The sequence below is a fragment of the Salvelinus sp. IW2-2015 genome, linkage group LG20 (assembly GCF_002910315.2).
Source record: "Salvelinus sp. IW2-2015 linkage group LG20, ASM291031v2, whole genome shotgun sequence".
NCBI classification, from domain to species: domain Eukaryota; kingdom Metazoa; phylum Chordata; class Actinopteri; order Salmoniformes; family Salmonidae; genus Salvelinus; species Salvelinus sp. IW2-2015.
The window spans coordinates 59637659-59657966 of NC_036860.1; the positions used below are offsets into that span (position 1 = coordinate 59637659).

At 43.3% G+C, this 20308-nt stretch overlaps 1 protein-coding gene across 1 annotated transcript; it reads left to right on the forward strand.

The window, feature by feature from the left end:
* The first annotated feature begins 20 nt into the window (after positions 1–20).
* On the forward strand, positions 21–20266 carry zgc:56235 (porin). The gene is made up of 8 exons (XM_024010987.2): positions 21–147; positions 3600–3671; positions 12567–12616; positions 16982–17187; positions 17376–17597; positions 17901–18051; positions 18178–18235; positions 18346–20266. Exons 2-8 carry the CDS (start codon positions 3605–3607, stop codon positions 18435–18437), a joined length of 846 nt encoding a protein of 281 aa, XP_023866755.1. The 5' UTR covers positions 21–147; positions 3600–3604; the 3' UTR covers positions 18438–20266.
* The last annotated feature ends 42 nt before the right edge of the window (positions 20267–20308 follow it).

Below are 20308 nucleotides of genomic sequence, written 5' to 3' on the forward strand. Positions count from 1 at the left end.
CTGTGAATTGCGCATGCTCCCTGTGTCTCCTTCACTGTGCCCTATCTTTTCCAGGCCGGCAGATGCTAGTTTTGACAGGGTGAAAAGGGAACAGTGTTCAGACGCTTTGCAGATATCCATCTCTCCTTGCTTCACAACATAAAATCGGTAGCTATGAATATTCAACTGTTGATGTAGCTAATATAAAACATGAATGTTTATTTTTTTAAATAATGCCATTCATCGCATGGAGGAATCATTGACAGTAAATGTCACTACACTAGTTAGCGCGGTTGTCCAAGGTTAGCCACTGCACCAACTGGGCAACTAGCTAATGTTAGGTAGCTCGCTACAAGGGCCTATTCCAATGTCCATCTGTTTTAGCTAATGTGGTTTACATGCTAACTTGTTAGCTGGCACATATTACATAATGTTGTTTGGCAAAGTGCTGTATAATCCCAGGTAGAGTTTTGTTGCAATTAACGATATGAAACTATTTATTTAATGTTATTTTAACGTTTTAAATGACTAACAGTTTCCAAAGAAATTAGGGGGCGTGTACCATGGTTTTTCCACTATTAGCTACTGTTAGTTAACTAGCTAACTAGCTGCAATATTTATCAAATTAAGTTCTTAACTTTTATATACGATACATTTTGTCGTTGTTGGCATATTTACTCTTACTGATTCCAGTCATCCCCAATGCATCATGCAGATGTAACGTTATCTACGCTAGCCAACATTTCAGCTGGCTAACGTTAGCCAGTTTGCCTAGCCTGGCTAACCACCATCACTGACTCTCTTAAACGGTCCCATCTGCAGTTCTTTGTCAGAAATAGACCGTGCACAAAACATGTTCGCCCGCCACTCGTCTTACAAACAATAGAACAATGAAAATGTAGCTGTGGAAATATATAAACTAGCTAGCCATCTAGGTACTTTAATTTGTGCTGGTGGCGTTAACTTACAGTTAGGACCCTCACCTTGGTAACTGATAGCTATGACCCTCACCTTCAAGATGAACACAAATTTTTCTGGTTGAGTCTAAGTTGCGTAGCTAACGTTAGCTGTCGTTGCGTGCTGAAATGAGAAGATAATCAGCCAAGTGAATTAACCAGTGCCTTACTGTTAGCTGGTTGGAAGGATGACATAACATTACACTTTTTAAAAATGTATTAATTATTAGACGCATCTAGCTAGCTATCTACAATTGGCTCATTCATCCCCCCTCTAACCTGTGTGTTCTGTCAACTTACCTGGTAAAATAAAAAAAACAATTATTACTAACATGACATATTTAGGCTTTGTGACAGATCAAGGTAACTCAAAATCCACCTGAAAATAAAATTCAATGTAAAAATCAACTAGCTATTTGTTTTCTTAGTTTGGTATTGTGATAACTGCAAATATTGTTACAATATGTGCCTGTGCCCAGTCCTGTCAACCCACAAGGGCCTAGATTTGTAAATACTGCAGCCTATTCTGCAAGCTCCTGTTGTCCCCAGTCAAGAAAATACATGCCACCTCTGACTTCAGTTTATCCTTGAGATGATAGGTTTGGAAACTTGCCTAGAATGGCATGTAAAGCATCTCCTTACGGTTATGTAGGTCAATCAAAGCTATAGGCTAATCCAGTGCTGTGTGTGTGGCCTGAGTGTGATGCTGGTGTCGGCCTAGCTAGCTTCCTGCTAAGAAGAAACAATCTGTTCTCCAGCTGAGCTCACTCACTGGGAAACCAGTCACATGACCTAGGTACCCAGCCTCCCAGCACTCTGGTTGCCAAGGATATGTGACAGGGCATCTATTCTACACTGATGATTCACTAGGAAAAAAATGTCTGCTGCAGAATAGTCACTGGCACACTGCAGTCCTTCTAGACTGCTTTGCAAAATGAAGAGTCCTGAGATTTCTAGTGACAACTTCCAAATCAGTCCTGTGGGAATCATGTCAGGTGTATGCAACATTCTAGAACATCACACACTGAGTCAAGTATTGCACTGGGACATAGTTACGGCGAAATATATTGGCAGCCTTGAACTTTTCTTAAATAATTTCCTATTTCTTCTAAAATAAGTTGTAATTAAAAAAAAAAAAATTTGGTCACCACACAATGTTATTGGGTTTTCAACATTGCAGAACCTTTTTTTGTAAAACACAAGTTTACGATTTATATGTAGAAAATGAAGACATGGCATGGGCAAAATTATTGCCACCCCAGAGCTAGTACTTGGTTGCACAGTCTTTGGCCAATAACTGCAGACAAACACTTATTGTAGCCCGAAAATGAGCTTGCTGCACCTTTCTACTGGTAATTTGGACTACTTCTCAGCTACAAACTGCTCTAATTCTTTTCACCATAGGTTTTTGGATGTGATTCAGATCTTGACTCTTCCCTGGCCACTCCAGAGCATTCCAACGTCTCTTCTTGATCCATTCCAGGGTGCTTTTTGATATGTGTTTGGGGTTGCTGAAGAAGACACACAACTTTCAATGGAGACCCAGTTTTTGGACACTGGGTCCTACATTGGACTACAAAACACCTAATAATCTGCTGATTTCATGATGCCTTGTGCACGTTCAAGGCCCCCCGTACCAGAGGCAGCAAGGAAACCCCACAGCATTATCAAACCTCCCCGTCTTTGATTGTAGGAGGGTGTTATTTTCATTGACTGCTTAATTTGGTTGTCAGTAAACACAGTGCTGATCTGTATTGCCAAAGAGCTCTGATTTTGTTTCATTGGTCCACAGAACATTTCCCCAGGATTTAGGCTTGTTTAGGTGAGTTTTTGAGAAGTTCAATTAGGCTTTCTTGTGTCTCCTTCAGCAGTGGGGTCTCATGTTTACCAACAACCAAATGAAGCATTCAAAGAAAAGAACACCCTCCCTAAAATCAAACGTGGGGAGGTTTGGTAATGCTGTTGGGTTGCTTTGCTGCCTCTGATACTGGGGGCATTGAATGTGTGCAAAACATAAAATCAGCAGATTATATTTGTGTTTTGGAGTGTAATGTTCAACCCAGTGTCCAAAAACGGTGTCTCTGTTGATGGTTGTGGGTCTTCCGGCAAGTCAACAACCCAAAAATACAGCAAAAGCACCCTGAAATGGTTCAAGAAGTATCACTGGACTGTTCTGGAGTGGCCAGCGACGATCTAGATCTGAATCACATCCATAAACTATGACGAGAGCTGAAAACAGCAGTTGGCGGGCTCCCCTCAGACATAGAAGAATTAGAGCAGTTTGCTGCTAAAAAGTGGGCCAAATTGCCAGTAGAAAAGTGCAGCAAGCTCATTGATGGCTACAAGAAACATTTGTTGGCAGTTCTCTTGGCCAATGGCTGTGCAACCAAGTACCAGCTATGGGTTGCCAATAACTTTGTCCATGCCATTTGTCTTTATTTTCGAAAATCTAATTGTTAACTTAACTTTACAAAAATAAAAATGGTTCTGCAATGTTAAATCGAATAGCAAGGTAAGGAGGCCATTTTTATTAATTTTTTTCAACTTATTTTTAGAAAAAATTGGGAAATATTTTTTTTTAAGTGCAAGGGAGCCAATATATTTGGCTGCAACTGTATATGGCTTGCATGTGTTGACTATCCCGACTTGTCTCCTCCTCTCCAGGTGCAATGGCTGTTCCTCCTTCATACTCAGACCTGGGCAAGGCTGCCAAGGACATCTTCAGCAAGGGCTATGGTGAGTTACTAACTAAAATATCTTCAGCAAGGGCTATGATAGGTTTCTAAATAGTAAAACCATTTGCACACCTGAACAGTTAGCTTACCAAGGAGAAGCCAAAATTCCGCACATGACAATGATTGACAGTCAGAGGAGGTAGCTAAAGCATGAAATAACAGATTAAGTTACTGTTTATAGTCTGGTCGTGCTAGAATTTGAAACACCAAAGTCACCTGGTAATCAGCCAATGTGATACATAAAAATGTTAAGTTGCACTTGGCTGGTGAGGTTATGGACTGTTAGAAAGCAAAGCAAATAGGGATGTAAGGATTCACCGATATGCCTTGGTCCCTGTTTTAAAATGTTTAAGATGCAACTGCATTGGTCCGTGGACCCCAAACTGATCAATATGTAGCATGCATTGGTCAGAAAATATATTCAAACGTTATGAATCGCTAATTCACTCTTTTTGCTTACTTTCTACCTTCTGAAAATACCACATTTTTTGTAACACCTGATGCGTTTTCTCCTTCAGTGTCGAACTAAGCATGTAACTGCGTTGACAGTCATTGCTCTACAAGTCCTTTTAGCTGCTGAACAATCCCAGGGACTATCAGTAGCCTAGTCAAACTACATACGGTGCCCAGCACCTTACGCATTAAAATCCAAAAATGACTAGCGCAATATAAGGTTTTATTAGTTACCTGACAACCTATGTCATTTTCTAGGTTATTATTATCTATGCGCTGTTGAAAAATGTATTTTACCAGACTAAAAGTAAGCTGCCGGAGACAACTCTCATCTGTCTATAGGCTACCTGCTGAACGGGGCCTACAATAGATTTTATTTGATTATTCAGGTTCACCAACAGCAATAATTTTGGTAGTTTTGCAATTAGTGTAATATGGTATTCTTTTTGATATACAGAGCAGTGGTGATTTTAGCATGTAAATCTTGGTGGGGCAAACTCAAAACATTTTAGATGCATGCCAACAAAGCCACAACACTAAACAATACATTCATTGCACTATAACAGTGACAAACGGTGGCCATAAACTGTTAGGTACTACAGTACATAAAACTGTGCCAACAGCAGAGCTTTTCTTTCAGCACCATGGAGTGAATCCTTAACACCGCTACACCTGGTTATCAGCGGAGCCTTGTCTGGCAGCGCAACAGTTCATCAAGCCTTATTTACTGCCTTTTTAAAAACTATAGCTGATATGGCTGACTTGCTTAAACAAATGTGGTTACTACTGACTTCTTGTGGATATGTGTAAGTCTGTAAGAACCGCATTCTCGTTCAATAATAATGAACGCCAAAATTAGTTTAGACTTTTGAACCATACACAAACATTATTACATTTATGTTCAGTAAATTCACAATGTTTATTCTTATATCATTAACACTTAGCTCTAAGTATAAGCAAGTGCAAGCAAACAAGGGCCTATTCATTCAGCACTTTCAAAATGGACACCCACAGAAATTCAGATATTATTTCAGATAAATTCAGCAAGATGTTGAGGCCTTAACTTTACTCTCACACGGAGAGCGAGAGAGACTCGGTTAGCCTACCATTTGAAGTATTTTCAAAGGCCTATGTGGTCTAAAAAGGGAGGAAAATGTAATCACGAGGATCCACTTTTATATACAATATACCGACGCACAGTCAGCGCAGTGCGCAAACAAAACAACCCTTGCAATATCAACTGGAATTACATGGGTCAATTACTAAACTTTTTGTTGAAAACAAATATTTGAATGGTAGATTGTCACTGGCAAATATGGTTAGACCCAACAACATTATATAGTATCTGCTCCTCGTCAAGAAAAGCACACGAGCTAATTATAATACACAAAGTTAGCAAAACAGTTAAATCATTCCAACATTGCCTAACATTTGAATAAGATAATGAGATGGACCTACAGTACATTTGGAAAGTATTCAGACCCCTTGAGTTTTTCCACATTTTGTTATGTTACAGCCTTGTACTAAAATTGATTAAATTAGTTATTTTCTTTACCAATCTACACACAATACTGTTCCTAGGCCATCATTGTAAATAAGAATTTGTTCTTAACTGACTTGCCTAGTTAAATTTAAAAAATGTAATACCCCATAATGACAAAACAAAAACAGGTTTTTAGAAATGTTTGCAAATTTATAAAAAATAAAGAGACCTTATTTAAATAAGTATTCAGACCCTTTGCAATGAGACTCAAAATTGAGCTCCGGTGCATCCTGTTTCCATTGATCATCCTTGATGTTTTACAACTTGGAGTTCACCTGTGGTAAATTCAATTGATTGGACATAATTTGGAAAGGCACACACCTGTCTATATAAGGACCCACAGTTGACAGTGCATGTCAGAGCAAAAACCAAGCAATGAGGTTGAAGGAATTGTCCGTAGCGCACCAAGACAGGATTGTGTCTCGGCACAGATCTGGGGAAGGGTACCAAAACATTTTTGCAATATTTAAGTTCCCCAAGAACCCAGTTGTCTCCATCATTCTTAAATGGAAGAAGTTTGGAACCACTAAGACTTTTCCTAGAGCTGGCCGCCCGGTCAAACTGAGCAATCGGGGGAGAAGGGCTTTGGTCAGGGAGGTGACCAAGAACCCATTGGTCACTCTGATAGAGCTCCAGAGTTTCTCTGTGGAGATGGGAGAACCTTCCAGAAGGACTACCGTCTCTGCAGTACTCCACCAATCAGGCCTTTATGGTAGTGGCCAGATGGAAGCCACTCCTCAGTAAAAGGCACATGACAGTCCGCTTGGAGTTTGCCAAAAGGCACCTAACGGACTCGTGAGAAACAAGATTCTCTTGACTGATGAAACCAATATTGAACTATTTGGCCTGAAAGCCAAGCATCACATCTGGAGGAAACCTGGCACCATCCCTACAGTGAAGCACGGTGGTGGCAGCATCATGCTGTGGGGATGTTTTTCAGTGACAGGGACTGGGAGACTAGTCAGGCTCGAGGGAAAGCTGAATGGAGCAAAGAACAGAGAGATCCTTGATGGAAACCTGCTCCGGAGCACCTCAGACTGGAGCAAAGGTTTACCTTGAAACAGGACAACGCAGGATTGGCTTCGGGACAAGTCTCTGAATGTCATTGAGTGGCCCAGCCAGAGCCCAGACTTGAACCCGATCAAACATCTCTGGAGAGACCTGAAAATAGCTGTGCAGCGACGCTCCCCTTCCAACCTGACAGATCTTGAGGATCTGCCGAGAAGTATGGGAGAAACTCCCCAAATACAGGTGTTCCAAACTTGTAGCGTCATAACCAAGGAGACTCGAGGCTGTAATCGCTGCCAAAGATGCTTCAACAAATACTGACTAAAAGGTCTAAATACTTAAGTAAATGTGATCATTCCGGGTTTTAAAATAAATATATTAGGAAAAATGTCTAAAAGGCACTGTACTTTATAGACCGACCTTCATAGACCGACCTTCATAGGCCGACCTTCATAGACAAGCATCATTTACACATACCCACAGAAGTCAGCTCAGACAGATCGTGCTCAGGGGTCTTATGAGCTCCATCAGCAGCAGATTATAATTTAGAATGAGTTAACACTTTATTTGAAGGGTCCATAATGAACCATTTCTAATGTATTTACAATCCAGTTGCTGTCAATTTATTTGTCATTACTCACACATTTGTCAATGTTAGTAAGCTAGTTATTTACACACGTGTGTGTGTGTGTATCTGGTGTGTATACACACACAGAGTTGAAGTCGGAAGTTTACATACTTAGGTTGGAGTCAATAAAACTAGTTTTTCAATCACTCCACACATTTCTTGTTAAAAAAACTATAGTTTTGGCAAGTCGGTTAGGACATCTACTTTGTGCATGACACAATTTTTACAACAATTGTTTACAGACATATTATTTCACTTATAATTCACTGTATGACAATTCCAGTGGGTCAGAAGTTTACATACACTAAGTTGACTGTGCCTTTAAACAGCTTGGAAAATTCCAGAAATTATGTCATGGCTTTAGAAGCTTCTATAGTGCCAATGAAATAAGAGTCATGGAGTGTACCTTGGATGTATATCAAGCCTACCCTCAAACCAGTGCCTCTTTGCTTGACATCATGGGAAATCAAAATAACCATCAAGACCAAAATATGTAGACCTCCACAAGTCTGGTTCATCCTTGGAGCAATTCCAAATGCCTGAAGGTGCCACGTTCATCTGTACAAACAATAGTACGCAAGTATAAACACCATGGAAACGCAGCTCATACCGCTCAGGAAGGAGACGCGTTCTGTCTCCTAGAGATGAATGTACTTTGGTGGCAAAAGTGCAAATCAAACCCAGAACAACAGCAAAGGACCTTGTGAAGCTGCTGGAGTAAACAGTACAAAAGTGCTATATCCATAGTAAAACGAGTCCTGTATCGACATAACCTGAAAGGCCGCTCAGCAAGGAAGAAGCCACTGCTCCAAAACCGCCATAAAAAAGCCAGGCTACGGTTTGCAACTGCACATAGTGACAGATATCGTACTTGGAGAAATGTCCTCTGGTCTGAAAACAAAAAACTGTTTGAAAATATGGCAATCGTTATGCTTGGAGGAAAAAGGGGAGGCTTGCAAGCCGAAGAACACCATCCCAACCGTGGAGCACGGGGTGCAGCATCATGTTGTGGGCTGCTGCGCAGGAGGACTGGTGCATCACAAAATAGATGCATCATGAGGCAGAAAATGATGTGGATATATTGAAGCAACTCTCAAGACATCAGTCAGGAAGTCAAAGCTTGGTCGCAAATGGGCTCCAAATAACAATGACCCCAAGCATACAAAATGCGAGCAAGGAGGCCTACAAACCTGACTCAGTTACACCAGCTCTGTCAGGAGGAATGGCCAAAATTCACCCAACTTATTGTGGGAAGCTTGTGGAAGGCTACCCAACGTTTGACCCAAGTTAAACAATTTAAAGGCAATGCTACCAAATACTCTGGAGGGTATGTAAACTTCTGACCCCGAATGTGATGAAAGAAATAAAAGCTGAAATAAATCGTTCTCTCTACTATTATTCTGACATTTCACATTCTAAAATAATGTGGTGACCTAACTGACCTAAGACAGGGAATTTTTACTTGAATGCAGGAATTGTGAAGACGAGTTAAGATGTATTTGACTAAGGTGTAGTGAAACTTCCGACTTCAACTGTGTATATATATATATATATATATATATATATATATAATATATATATATATATATATAATATATATATATACACACACAGTTGAAGTTACATACGCCTTAGCCAAATGCATTTAAACTCAGTTATATATATATATATATAATATATATATATATAAGCAAAAAAAAGAAACGTCCTCTCACTGTCAACTGCGTTTATTTCAGCAAACTACACGTGTCAATATTGTATGAATAAGATTCAACAACTGAAACATAAACGAACAAGTTCCATAGACATGTAACTAACAGAAATGAAATAATGTGTCCCTGAACAAAGGGGGGTCAAAATTCAAAAAGCAACAATCAGTATCTGGTGTGGCCACCAGCTGCATTAAGTACTGCAGTGCATCTCCCCTCATGGACTGCACCATTTTCCAGTTCTTGCTGTGAATGTTACCCCACTCTTCCACCAAGGCACCTGCAAGTTCCCAGACATTTCTGGGGAAATGGCTAGCCCTCACCCTCCATCCAACAGGTCCCAGACGTGCTCAATGGATTGAGATCCGGCTCTTCGCTGGCCAATGGCAGAACACTGACACTCTGTCTTGCAGAATCACGCACAGAACGAGCAGTAGGCGGTGGCATTGTCATGCTGGTGGGTCATGTCAGGATGAGCCTGCAGGAAGGTTAGCACATGAGGAGGAGGATGCTTCCTGTAACGCACAGTGTTGAGATTGCCTGCAATATACAAGCTCAGTCGATGATGCTGTGACACACTGCCCCAGACCATGCGGACCCCTCCACCTTCAAATCGATCCCGCTCCAGAGTACAGGCCTCGGTTAACGCTCATTCCTCTCGGCGATAAACGCGAATCGACATCACCCCTGGTGAGACAAAACCGTGACTCGTCAGTGAAAGCACTTTTTGCCAGTCCTGTCTGGTCCAGCGACGGTGGGTTTGTGCCCATAGGCGATGTGCCGGATGTCTGGTGAGGACCCTCCTGTTACGTCCCAGTTCTTGTTTTTAGTTTGTTTTGAGTGTTGTTTCAGGAGATGGTCCTGAATTCTCCCCAAGCAGCTGATTGGTCAGCCCATAAATGGAGCTGGACCCCGCCCCTCAGAAAGTTACAGCTGTATCCGATTAGACTCCTCTGAAGCTATATAAAACCAGTGTTCTGTTCAGAATAGAGATCATTTGCTGAGAGATGACTGCTGAGAGAGGAGCTTATGGCTGTGAGGGTGATATACTGTGTTGGTTGTGTCCAGAGAAATGATTAGTGTGTCCTGTATTGGTTGAGTGAGAGAGCTGATTGGTTATGTCTGTTGTGTGTCAATAGACGCAGTGTTTGAATATTCTGTCATCTGTTCCAGGGGGAAGGGAAGGCACCTAGGGAGGGTTTAGGCAAGAGGCCCGCGCATACATATACCCGTAGTATTACATGTCTATGCACACTAGGAAAGACCTGGCGGACCCCCCTGTATTTGGTTAGCGCACCAGGTGGTGCTAAGTTAGGTAAGTAGTGGGTAGGCAGTAAGGTAGGAGAGGGGCTTTGATATTTACTTTATTTGCTTTGGTTCCGTCCAGCCCCTTTTCCCCATGAAGGATAAATTCCTAGTAACGGTAACTTCTCTGCCTTTTGCATCCTTATCGCACTACAGTCCCATACCCTCTTTCACTTCACGGGGAGTTGAGTTGTAGCAGGGGGTTGCGTTCCCTCTTCTTAGAGGCGTGCGTAACATAATGGGGGCTCATCCGGGATTCCATTAAACCCACCGGACCCTGCTGCACTGAGCTCTCTGTGATTGGTGATTGAGGTGTGATGGTAGGTTGTGAGTTTGGATGACTTGTTTAGTTTGTGTGTTCAGTAGACTGCATTGTACAAGATGGCTGCCTCAGCGGGTAGACCTTCCGATGCTAAGTCGGAGGACAGGGCGGAGGAAGGGGTTGCTCGTACCCCCTTTACATTGCCCCGATTTGACCCTTTATCTTCTGCTTCGGGTCGTTCAGGCGGGACCGCTAGGCTGAAGGTGAGGCTGGCCCGTTTAGAAATGGAGCAAAAAGATAAAGAGAGACAGATGCAGTTTGAACTTGAAATTAGGAAAATAGAAGCCGACAAGGAGGTGAGGATCCGACAATTGGAGCTAGACGCTGGCTCCAGTGCGACTCCACAAGCTGCTCATCATCAAGCCCACTTCGATGTGAGTAAAAATATAGCTTTAGTCCCTCCATTTCGAGAGTCGTAAGTTGATTCCTATTTCTCTGCGTTTACGCGTGTGGCCGCTACGCTGCATTGGCCACTCGAGGTTTGGCCGCTCCTGTTGCAATGTAAATTGTCTGGGAAAGTCCAGGAAGTAGTAGCTGCTCTCTCCCTGGAAGACAGTTTACACTACGATACAGTTAAAACGACCGTGTTGCGGGCTTATGAGTTGGTGCCTGAAGCTTATAGGCAGCGCTTCAGGAACCACAAGAAACCCTCTCACCGTACTTTCGTTGAGTTTACTCGGGACAAAGAGTCTCTGTTTAATCCTTACTCGCTCCTACAGTCCCATACCTCTTTCACTTCACGGGGAGTTGAGTTGTAGTTCCCTCTTCTTAGAGGCGTGCGTAACACTGCCTTACAACAGGCCTACAAGCCCTCAGTCCAGCCTCTCTCAGCCTATTGCGTACAGTCTGAGCACTGATGGAGGGATTGTGCGTTCCTGGTGTAACTCGGGCAGTTGTTGCCATCCTGTACCTGTCCCACAGGTGTGCTGTTCGGGGTTACCGATCCCGTGCAGGTGTTGTTACACGTGGTCTGCCACTGCGAGGACGATCAGCTGTCTGTCCTGTCTCCCTATAGCGCTGTCTTAGGTGTCTCATAGTACGGACATAGCAATTTATTGCCCTTGCCACATCTGCAGTCCTCATGCCTCCTTGCAGCATGCCTAAGGCACATTCACGCAGATGAGCAGGGACCCTGGGCATCTTTCTTTTTGTGTTTTTCAGAATCAGTAGAAACGCCTCTTTAGTGTTTTAAGTTTTCATAACTGTGGCCTTAATTGCCTACCGTCTGTACGCTGTTAGTGTCTTAGCAACCGTTCCACAGGTACATGTTCATTAATTGTTTATGGTTCATTGAACAAGCATGGGAAACAGAGTCTAAACCCTTTACAATGAAGATCTGTGAAGTTAATTTGCAAAAATCCAAATATTTTTGAAAGACTGGAACCTGAAAAAGGGACGTTTCTTTTTTTGCTGAGTTTACTTAAACATCCTGTGTTGTATAATTGTTCTTTTACCAGGTACAGCAAGAATGTCTACCATTGGCATGCCCATCTTTTTGTGAGAAGTTATACTGGTCACTCAAACATTTCTAAAGTATAAATAGCACTCACTCTAGATTAGGGACTGCAAAAATGGTTTATTATTGTGTGAGTAGCGATTTAATACATGGGGAATACCCAATTTATAAATGCCTTATATAATTGGTTTATTATGGACCCTTAAAGTAGTGTTACCAATGTGGGGTAAATGTGGGTTTATGCAACAAATGTTAGTGCATCGAATCGCATGGAACTGAAATCGCACCGAATCGATTCAAACTAAAGCATATCGTGTTGGAGCCCATGTATCGAAATGTCTTGAAAGGGAAAGATGCACATCCCTAAATGCAAACCATGTGATAACTCAACGCATCATAAACAAATTGTCATTGTTCTACGAGTCTGCTCAAATGTACACTTAGCTCGTCAACCTCTTGTTTAACCCTCAAGGCTTCGGCATCGTGAAGCTGGACTTGAAGACCAAGTCTCAGAGCGGAGTGGTGAGTCTTCTGTTTCTGTCCTCCCCTTTTCTACTTCCCTCTCTCTCCCCCTCCACTGTACCACCTGCGCTGCCTCGGTTGCTCTTTCTCTCTCTGCTAATGTTGATCAATCATTAACATTTCTATTTTAGTAGAACATATTTTTCTTTTTTTGAGGAAAAAGTAGATTGTGATTCTGTGACTGTAATTTTGTAAATAACCTTTCTCTCTATGGTACTGTAATAACGACCCTTCTAACCGTCTGTAATTCTGAGCTCTAAGGTTCACAGGTTGCTAGGTGATGTTGCTGGCTCTGCTTGGCTTTATGCTTCAGGATAAAGAGATATGACAGGCTGTGTGTGTGTGAGAAGTCAGCTTGTGTTTAAGACTGTGTGGGGCCTGTTTGTCTCCATATCTGCTTATCCTAACCCCTGCTCTGTCCCCCTGCCTCCCTGCTGCCTCCTGGACTGCGCTCTATTTTAGATGGTAAGACTCTCTCCCACAGTGTGCTGATGTCTCTATGTATGTACAACATGATACGTGCTGGAAGATGCATCGACAGACTGTCTGATTTCACTGTTAAGTCTTGTTTTTGCATCCTTGTGTCCAGCAGATGGTACTGTTAGTCTGTTTGCATCTACATCATTGTCCAGTGACTATTATAGTTATTTAACATTTCTGTCTCTGGCCAACTAATTTACATGTATTTCACATCCATTTCTTTGACCATCTGGATTGACTGGTGTCAGTGATAAAGTTTTCAACAATGTTGCTGTCCAAATAATGTTTTAATTCTTGTCTCTTCAACTAATTTCATTTTGTCATCCATTTCTTTGTCCAGCTTCAACCACTGACTGCCACTCACTGCTTTGCTGCACCCACACTACATGGACAAAAGTATGTGGACACCTGCTCGTCGAACATCTCATTCCAAAATCATGGGCATTAATATGGAGTTTGTCCCCCCTTTGCTGCCTCCAATCTTATGGGAAGGCTTTCTACTAGATGTTGGAACGTTGATGCGGGGACTTGCTTCCATTCAGTCACGAGCATTAGTGAGGTCGGGCACTGATGTTGGGCGATTAGGCCTGGCTCGCAGTCAGCGTTCCAATTCATCCCAAAGGTGTTCGATGGGGTTGAGGTCAGGGCTCTGCAGGCCAGTCAAGTTTTTCTACACTGATCTCGACAAATTATTTCTTTATGGACCTCGCTTTGTGCACGGGGGCATTGTCATGCTGAAACAGGAAAGGGCCTTCCCCAAACTGTTGCCAAAAAGTTGGAAGCCAAGAATCTTCTATAATGTCATTGTATGCTGTAGCGTTAAGGTTTCCCTTCACTGGGACTAAGGGGCCTAGCCCGAAAACATCCTGTGGTGGACTGCAATAGAATCGAACAGTCTCCGCGATATGCAACTGTTCAGGGAAGTCAGGAACCAATACACACAGTCAGTCAGGAAAGCAAACGCTAGCTTTTTCAAACAGAAATTTGCATCCTGTAGCTCTAACTCCAAACAGTTTTGGGTCACTGTAAAGTCCATGGAGAACAAGAGCACCTCCTCCCAGCTGCCCACTGCACTGAGGCTAGGCATCATGGTGACCACCATTAAATCCACGATAATCGAAAACTTCAATAAGCATTTCTCTACGGCTGGCCATGCTTTCCTCCTGACTAACCCAATCCTGGCCAACAGCTCCGCACCCCCCGCAGCTACTTGCCCGAGCTTCCCCATCTTCTCCTTCATCCAGATCACAGATGTTCTGAAAGAGCTGCAAAACCTGGACCCGTACAAATCAGCTGGGCTAGACAATCTGGACTCTCTCTTTCAAAAAAATTCCGCCGCCATTGTTGCAACCCCTATTACCAGTCTGTTCAACCTCTCTTTCGTATCGTCCGAGATCCCTAAAGATTGGAAAGCTGCCGCGGTCATCCCCCTCTTCAAATGGGGTGACACTCTAGACCCAAACTGTTATAGACCTATATCCATCCTGCCCTGCTTTCCTAAAGTTTTTGAAACCCAAGTTAATAAACAGATCACTGACCATTTCGAATCCCACCGTACCTTCTCCGCTGTGCAATCCGGTTTCCGAGCTGGTCATGGGTGCACCTCAGACAATCTCAAGGTACTAAACAATATCATAACTGCCATCGATAAAAGACAATACTGTGCAGCCGTCTTCATCGACCTGGCCGAAGCTTTCGACTCTGTCAATCACCGCATTCTTATCAACAGCCTTGGTTTCTCAAATGACTGCCTCGCCTGGTTCACCAACTACTTCTCAGATAGAGTTCAGTGTGTCAAATTGGAGGGCCTGTTGTCCGGAACTCTGGCAGTCTCTATGGGGGTACCACAGGGTTCAATTCTCGGGCCGACTCTTTTCTCTGTATACATCAATGATGTCGCTCTTGCTGCGGGTGATTCCTTGATCCACCTCTATGCAGATGACACCATTCTGTATACTTATGGCCCTTGTTTGGACACTGTGTTAACTAACCTCCAAATGAGCTTCAATGCCATACAACACTCCTTCTGTGGCCTCCAACTGCTCTTAAACGCTAGTAAAACCAAATGCATGCTTTTCAACCGTTCGCTGCCCGCACCCTCCCGCCTGACTAGCATCACTACTCTGGACGGTTCTGACCTAGAATATGTGGACAACTACAAATACCTAGGTGTCTGGCAAGACTGTAAACTCTCCTTCCAGACTCATATCAAACATCTCCATTCCAAAATCAAATCTAGAATCGGCTTTCTATTTCGCAACGAAGCCTCCTTCACTTACGCCGCCAAACTTACCATAGTAAAACTGACTATCCTACCGATCCTCGACTTCGGCGATGTCCTCTATAAAATAGCTTCCAATACTCTACTCAGCAAATTGGATGTAGTCTATCACAGTGCCATCCGTTTTGTTACCGAAGCGCCTTATACCACCCACCACTGCGACCTGTATGCTCTAGTCGGCTGGCCCTCGCTACTTATTCGTTGCCAGACCCACTGGCTCCAGGTCATCTATAAGTCTATGCTAGGTAAAGCTCCGCCTTATCTCAGCTCACTGGTKACGATAACAACACCCACCCGTAGCACGCGCTCCAGCAGGTATATCTCACTGGTCATCCCCAAAGCCAACACCTCCTTTGGCCTCCTTTCCTTCCAGTTCTCCGCTGCCAGTGACTGGAACTAATTGCTGAAGCTGGAGACTTTTATTTCCCTCACTAACTTTAAACATCAGCTAACTGATCACTGCAGTTGTACATAGTCCATCTGTAAATAGCCCACCCAATCTACCTACCTCATCCCCATATTGTTTTATTTACTTTGCTGCTCTTTTGCACACCAGTATCACTACTTACACACCACCATCTGCTCATCATCTGCTCATCTATCACTCCAGTGTTAATCTGCTAAATTGTAATTACTTTGCTACTATGGCCTATTTATTGCCTACCTCATGCCATTTGCACACACTGTATATAGACTTTGTTTTTTTTCCCCTATTGTGTTATTGACTGTACGCTTGTTTATTCCATGTGTAACTCTGTGTTGTTGTTTCTGTCGCACTGCTTTGCTTTATCTTGGCCAGGTCGCAGTTGTAAATGAGAACTTGTTCTCAACTAGCTTACGTGGTTAAATAAAGGCGAAAAAAAAAAAAAAAAGATGTTTTCAACTCGAGCCGACACTTGGCATTGGGCACAGGCTTGTGTGCGGCTGCTCGGCCCTGGAAACCCATTTCATGAAGCTCTCGACGAACAGTTCTTGTGCTGACGTTGCTTCCAGAGGCAGTTTGGAACTCTGTAGTGAGTGTTGCAACCGAGGACACACTATCTTTGCGTTCTACGCTCTTCAGCACACTGCGGTCCTGTTCTGTGAGCTTGTGTGTTCTACCACTTCGCGGTTGTTGCTCATAGATGTTTACACTTCACAATAACAGCACTTATTTGACCGGGGCAGCTCTATTAGAGCTGTCTGTGTGCTCGAAGTGAGGGATGCAACTGGTGTGTCTGAAATAGCCGAATCCACTAATTTGAAAGGGTGTCCACATACTTCTGTATATATGGTGTTTCTGTCCATACTTCCTCCTATCCACCCTCCTTACCTTGCATCCCTCACTTTCTTCCTTCTTTTCCTGGTGAACCTTTTCATGCTCTATTACCTGTAATCTGTTTTCTGTGTTTCTCCTCACATAGTTCATTAATCATACAGGGTGTCCTCTTCTGCTGTCAGCAAGAAACTTCCCTTTTCAAAAATCTGCTTTTCTAGATCTCACTCACTTCAAACTATTTGACCACAACTCTCTCTCCAACATCTCTTGCCTCATACATTTTCCCACTCTCTTTTACTCTCTCCCTCTTCTCACTCTCTCCCACCCTCTCTTCTCTCCCCCTCAGGAGTTCAACACATCAGGTTCCAGTAACACAGACACGGGGAAGGCAGCTGGTAACCTGGAGACCAAGTACAAGATGAAGGAGCTGGGTCTGAGCTTCAACCAGAAGTGGAACACAGACAACACCCTGGCTACAGAGGTCACTGTGGAGGACCAGCTGGCTCAGGGACTCAAGCTGGCTCTGGACACATCCTTCGTACCAAACACTGGGTGAGAGAGGGACATCAAACTGTTAATGGCATACCACGTTATTCCTTTTGACAAAAAAATATGAAATGATTTAGGATTTATTAATGAAATATGTTATCACCTTTCTTTTTTTAGAGTGTGAAGGATCAGATATGAAAGGTTATTTGTTGGATGTCTAATTTTCCTGTCTCTTCTCCATCTGTCCTCAGTAAGAAGAGTGGCAAGCTGAAAACTGGCTACAAGCGTGACTTCCTTAATGTGGGCTGTGACGTCGACTTCGAGGGTCCCATCATCCACGCAGCCGCAGTGGTGGGCTATGAGGGCTGGCTGGCCGGGTACCAGATGGCCTTTGACACGGCCAAGTCCAAACTGGCCCAGAACAACTTTGCCCTGGGATACAAGGCTGGAGACTTCCAGCTCCACACCAACGTGTGAGTATCTCAGTGCAGTGGATCTTGCCTAGAAACACTGGTTTTGTTTTTGAGTGAGTCATCAGAAATGTGGAATGTGTTAGATGGTAAAGTTTGGGAACCGTGGCTGCTGTTGCCCCGTGTCTCTCAGTAGTAATGGTATGGAGGTTAGAGTAGGAAGGCGTTTCTGTGTTACCTCCCCTCTTTCAGTAACGATGGAACAGAATTAAGAGGGTTCCACCCACCATAAGGTGTCTAGGAGTATGAACTAGGGGTTGATTTGGGCATGTCTAACTGTTAACTGCTCTCTCTCTCCTCTCTCAGTAACGATGGGACCGAATTTGGGGGTTCTATCTACCAGAAGGTGGATGACCAGCTGGAGACGGCAGTCACTCTGGCCTGGACGGCCGGCAGCAACAACACACGCTTCGGCATTGCAGCCAAATACGCTCTGGACAAAGATGCTTCCCTGTCTGTGAGTAACACACACTTACGTTTACACACACGTTCCATTTACACGCTTTACCCTGGCTGGACTTCAGCCAGCTTTACACATTAACACACGTTCTCTGGCTGTCTCTAACTGTGTCTCCCCCTGCAGGCCAAAGTGAATAACGCCAGCCTGATTGGAGTCGGTTACACCCAAAGCCTCAGGCCAGGTGAGGAACAATCACAACATAGAAGGTTATGATCTAAGCACAACTGTCATGTTAGGTCTAGCTGTAGTGTTTAACACCTCCAGTAATATTATTCTCCTCTGTGCGTGTAGGTGTGAAGGTGACTCTGTCAGCCCTGATCGATGGGAAGAACTTCAACACCGGCGGTCACAAGGTTGGCCTGGGCTTCGAGCTGGAGGCATAAAGCAGGATCAAGACCCACCAACCAAGAGAAGAGCTCAGAACCAATCACACCTCCATTCCCAACCACATGCAAACCCTACCACAGCCCTTATCCAAAACCATCGTCATGTAGCCTCTCCATTCCTGCACCTCTGTCTCACACACACACAGAAACACACACATTAAGTGTTTAGGCAGGAATAGTCAAACCTGTGGCAGCCATGTCCGTCATGACTGAAGTAACTAAATAACCTGAATGAATACTGAGAGGGGGCGAGAGAGACATTCTGTAATGTCATGGCCATTATATATTCTAGTCCTTTGGTTTAGATAGTTAGCTACCACTACCGTTTATCTTGTTTTAAAGAAAGTGTTTCAGTCTTAGAGGGGAAAGGCAGGCACATAAGATGGATACCTCCCCTTTAACTGACGTTGTACAGAAACGCAGTGGCTAAGTTTTGTTATCTGACTGGTAACTGAAGAGTCATATTGTGTTATATCTCAGTAGGAGTTTGGGGGAGTAGTCCTTGGGAAACTTGTAGCTCATGTATGCTTATGTACGTGTATATATTCCCCTTGGTCTTTCATTTGTAACATGTCTGAATGAGTATCTGGAGTAGAACAGAAGGCTTGGTAAGAATGGAAGCCTCGAACAGAAGGCTTGGTAAGAATGGATGCCTCGAACAGAAGGCTTGGTAAGAATGGAAGCCTCAAGCGTTTGAAGCCCAGTGTTCCCTTGGTAAAAAAAGAGTGCTCCGTCTGTCTGTTTCTTTTGTATTGGTTTGAGTATCAAATGTTGTATTTTGGTTGTGCTGTTGTCAGTGGTGGACCATGGTGTCAGTTAAACTAGGTGTGATCATAGGATGTTTTAGTGATGTTGGACATTATGTACGACTTCAATTGTATGTTTTCATATCACGGATGTAAACCGTTGTTGGTTTTGGTAAGGCTGAGTGGAAAGAGACCGGTTAAAGCCAGAAGAAACAGGGTTGGAGTAAGAACCATCTCATTTCAGCCATTTTATATTTGAATTCCCAATTTGACTGAAGTGAGATTTTAAGAGTCCAACCTTGAGAAGGAATCAACCGTTTGACCACTGCTACCATCTGCTGTTACTGTAACCACTGAACAATAGGGGAGTCTGCAGGAGAGTTTCAGGAAGATTTTAGCGAAGGACCTGTCAGGAGTATCGTCCGCTGAATGCAGTTCTACATGTCCCAAAACACTCAAATATTTTCCTCTCCTTTGCTCTGTTGCCACGCTTCTGTATATGCCAGCTGGTAGGTGAAAATAATATGGTGGAATCTTCCAGTAGGTTAGAATAGGTGGCATTTCTACAGTGTTGCTTTCATCTATCTAGTTAAGATCGGTGGTCACGTGAAGAGGGATGTGGACATGGTGCTATTTGAGAGTATTTTGAGTGACTCTGAATTTCTGTTCAGGGATTTAATTTAGTCTGTTCTAAAATGAGTATCTTGGCACCATTCTAGAATGTTGTTGTTGCTCATGCTGCTTTGGACCGACACCCCTTCCTGGCTGTCATTGGTCCCATTGGGAGCCAATCAACACTCCCTGTCATTCCCACTCTGTACATAGTATACATATTCTCCTCTTAGTTTCCACACTCCTACGGTCAGAAAACATTTGAAGCATTCATGTCAGAGGCTGTTGTGTGGAACTCAACTGTCCCCCTTTCCTTTACCAAGTCATAAACCAGGTATCCATTTATCTTTGTTTTCTTTCCATTTGTTGACATAATTGTGAATCTCTGCTTTTGTGTGTTTAGACACAGTACCACATTTTTTCAAATTTCAAGTAATGGAATTCTAATAAATAAACACATTGACTTGATGTCATGTCTTTTGTTTCTCAGAAGACATGATAATATTTTCC

Excerpts from the sequence above, each read along its gene's own strand:
- zgc:56235 (XM_024010987.2), top strand. The coding sequence starts at position 3,605 with ATGGCTGTTCCTCCTTCATACTCAGACCTGGGCAAGGCTGCCAAGGAC. Across the intron at positions 12,617-16,981 it reads CCAAGTCTCAGAGCGGAGTG|GAGTTCAACACATCAGGTTC; the intron begins GTGAGTCTTCTG and ends TCTCCCCCTCAG. Across the intron at positions 17,598-17,900 it reads TTCCAGCTCCACACCAACGT|TAACGATGGGACCGAATTTG; the intron begins GTGAGTATCTCA and ends CTCCTCTCTCAG.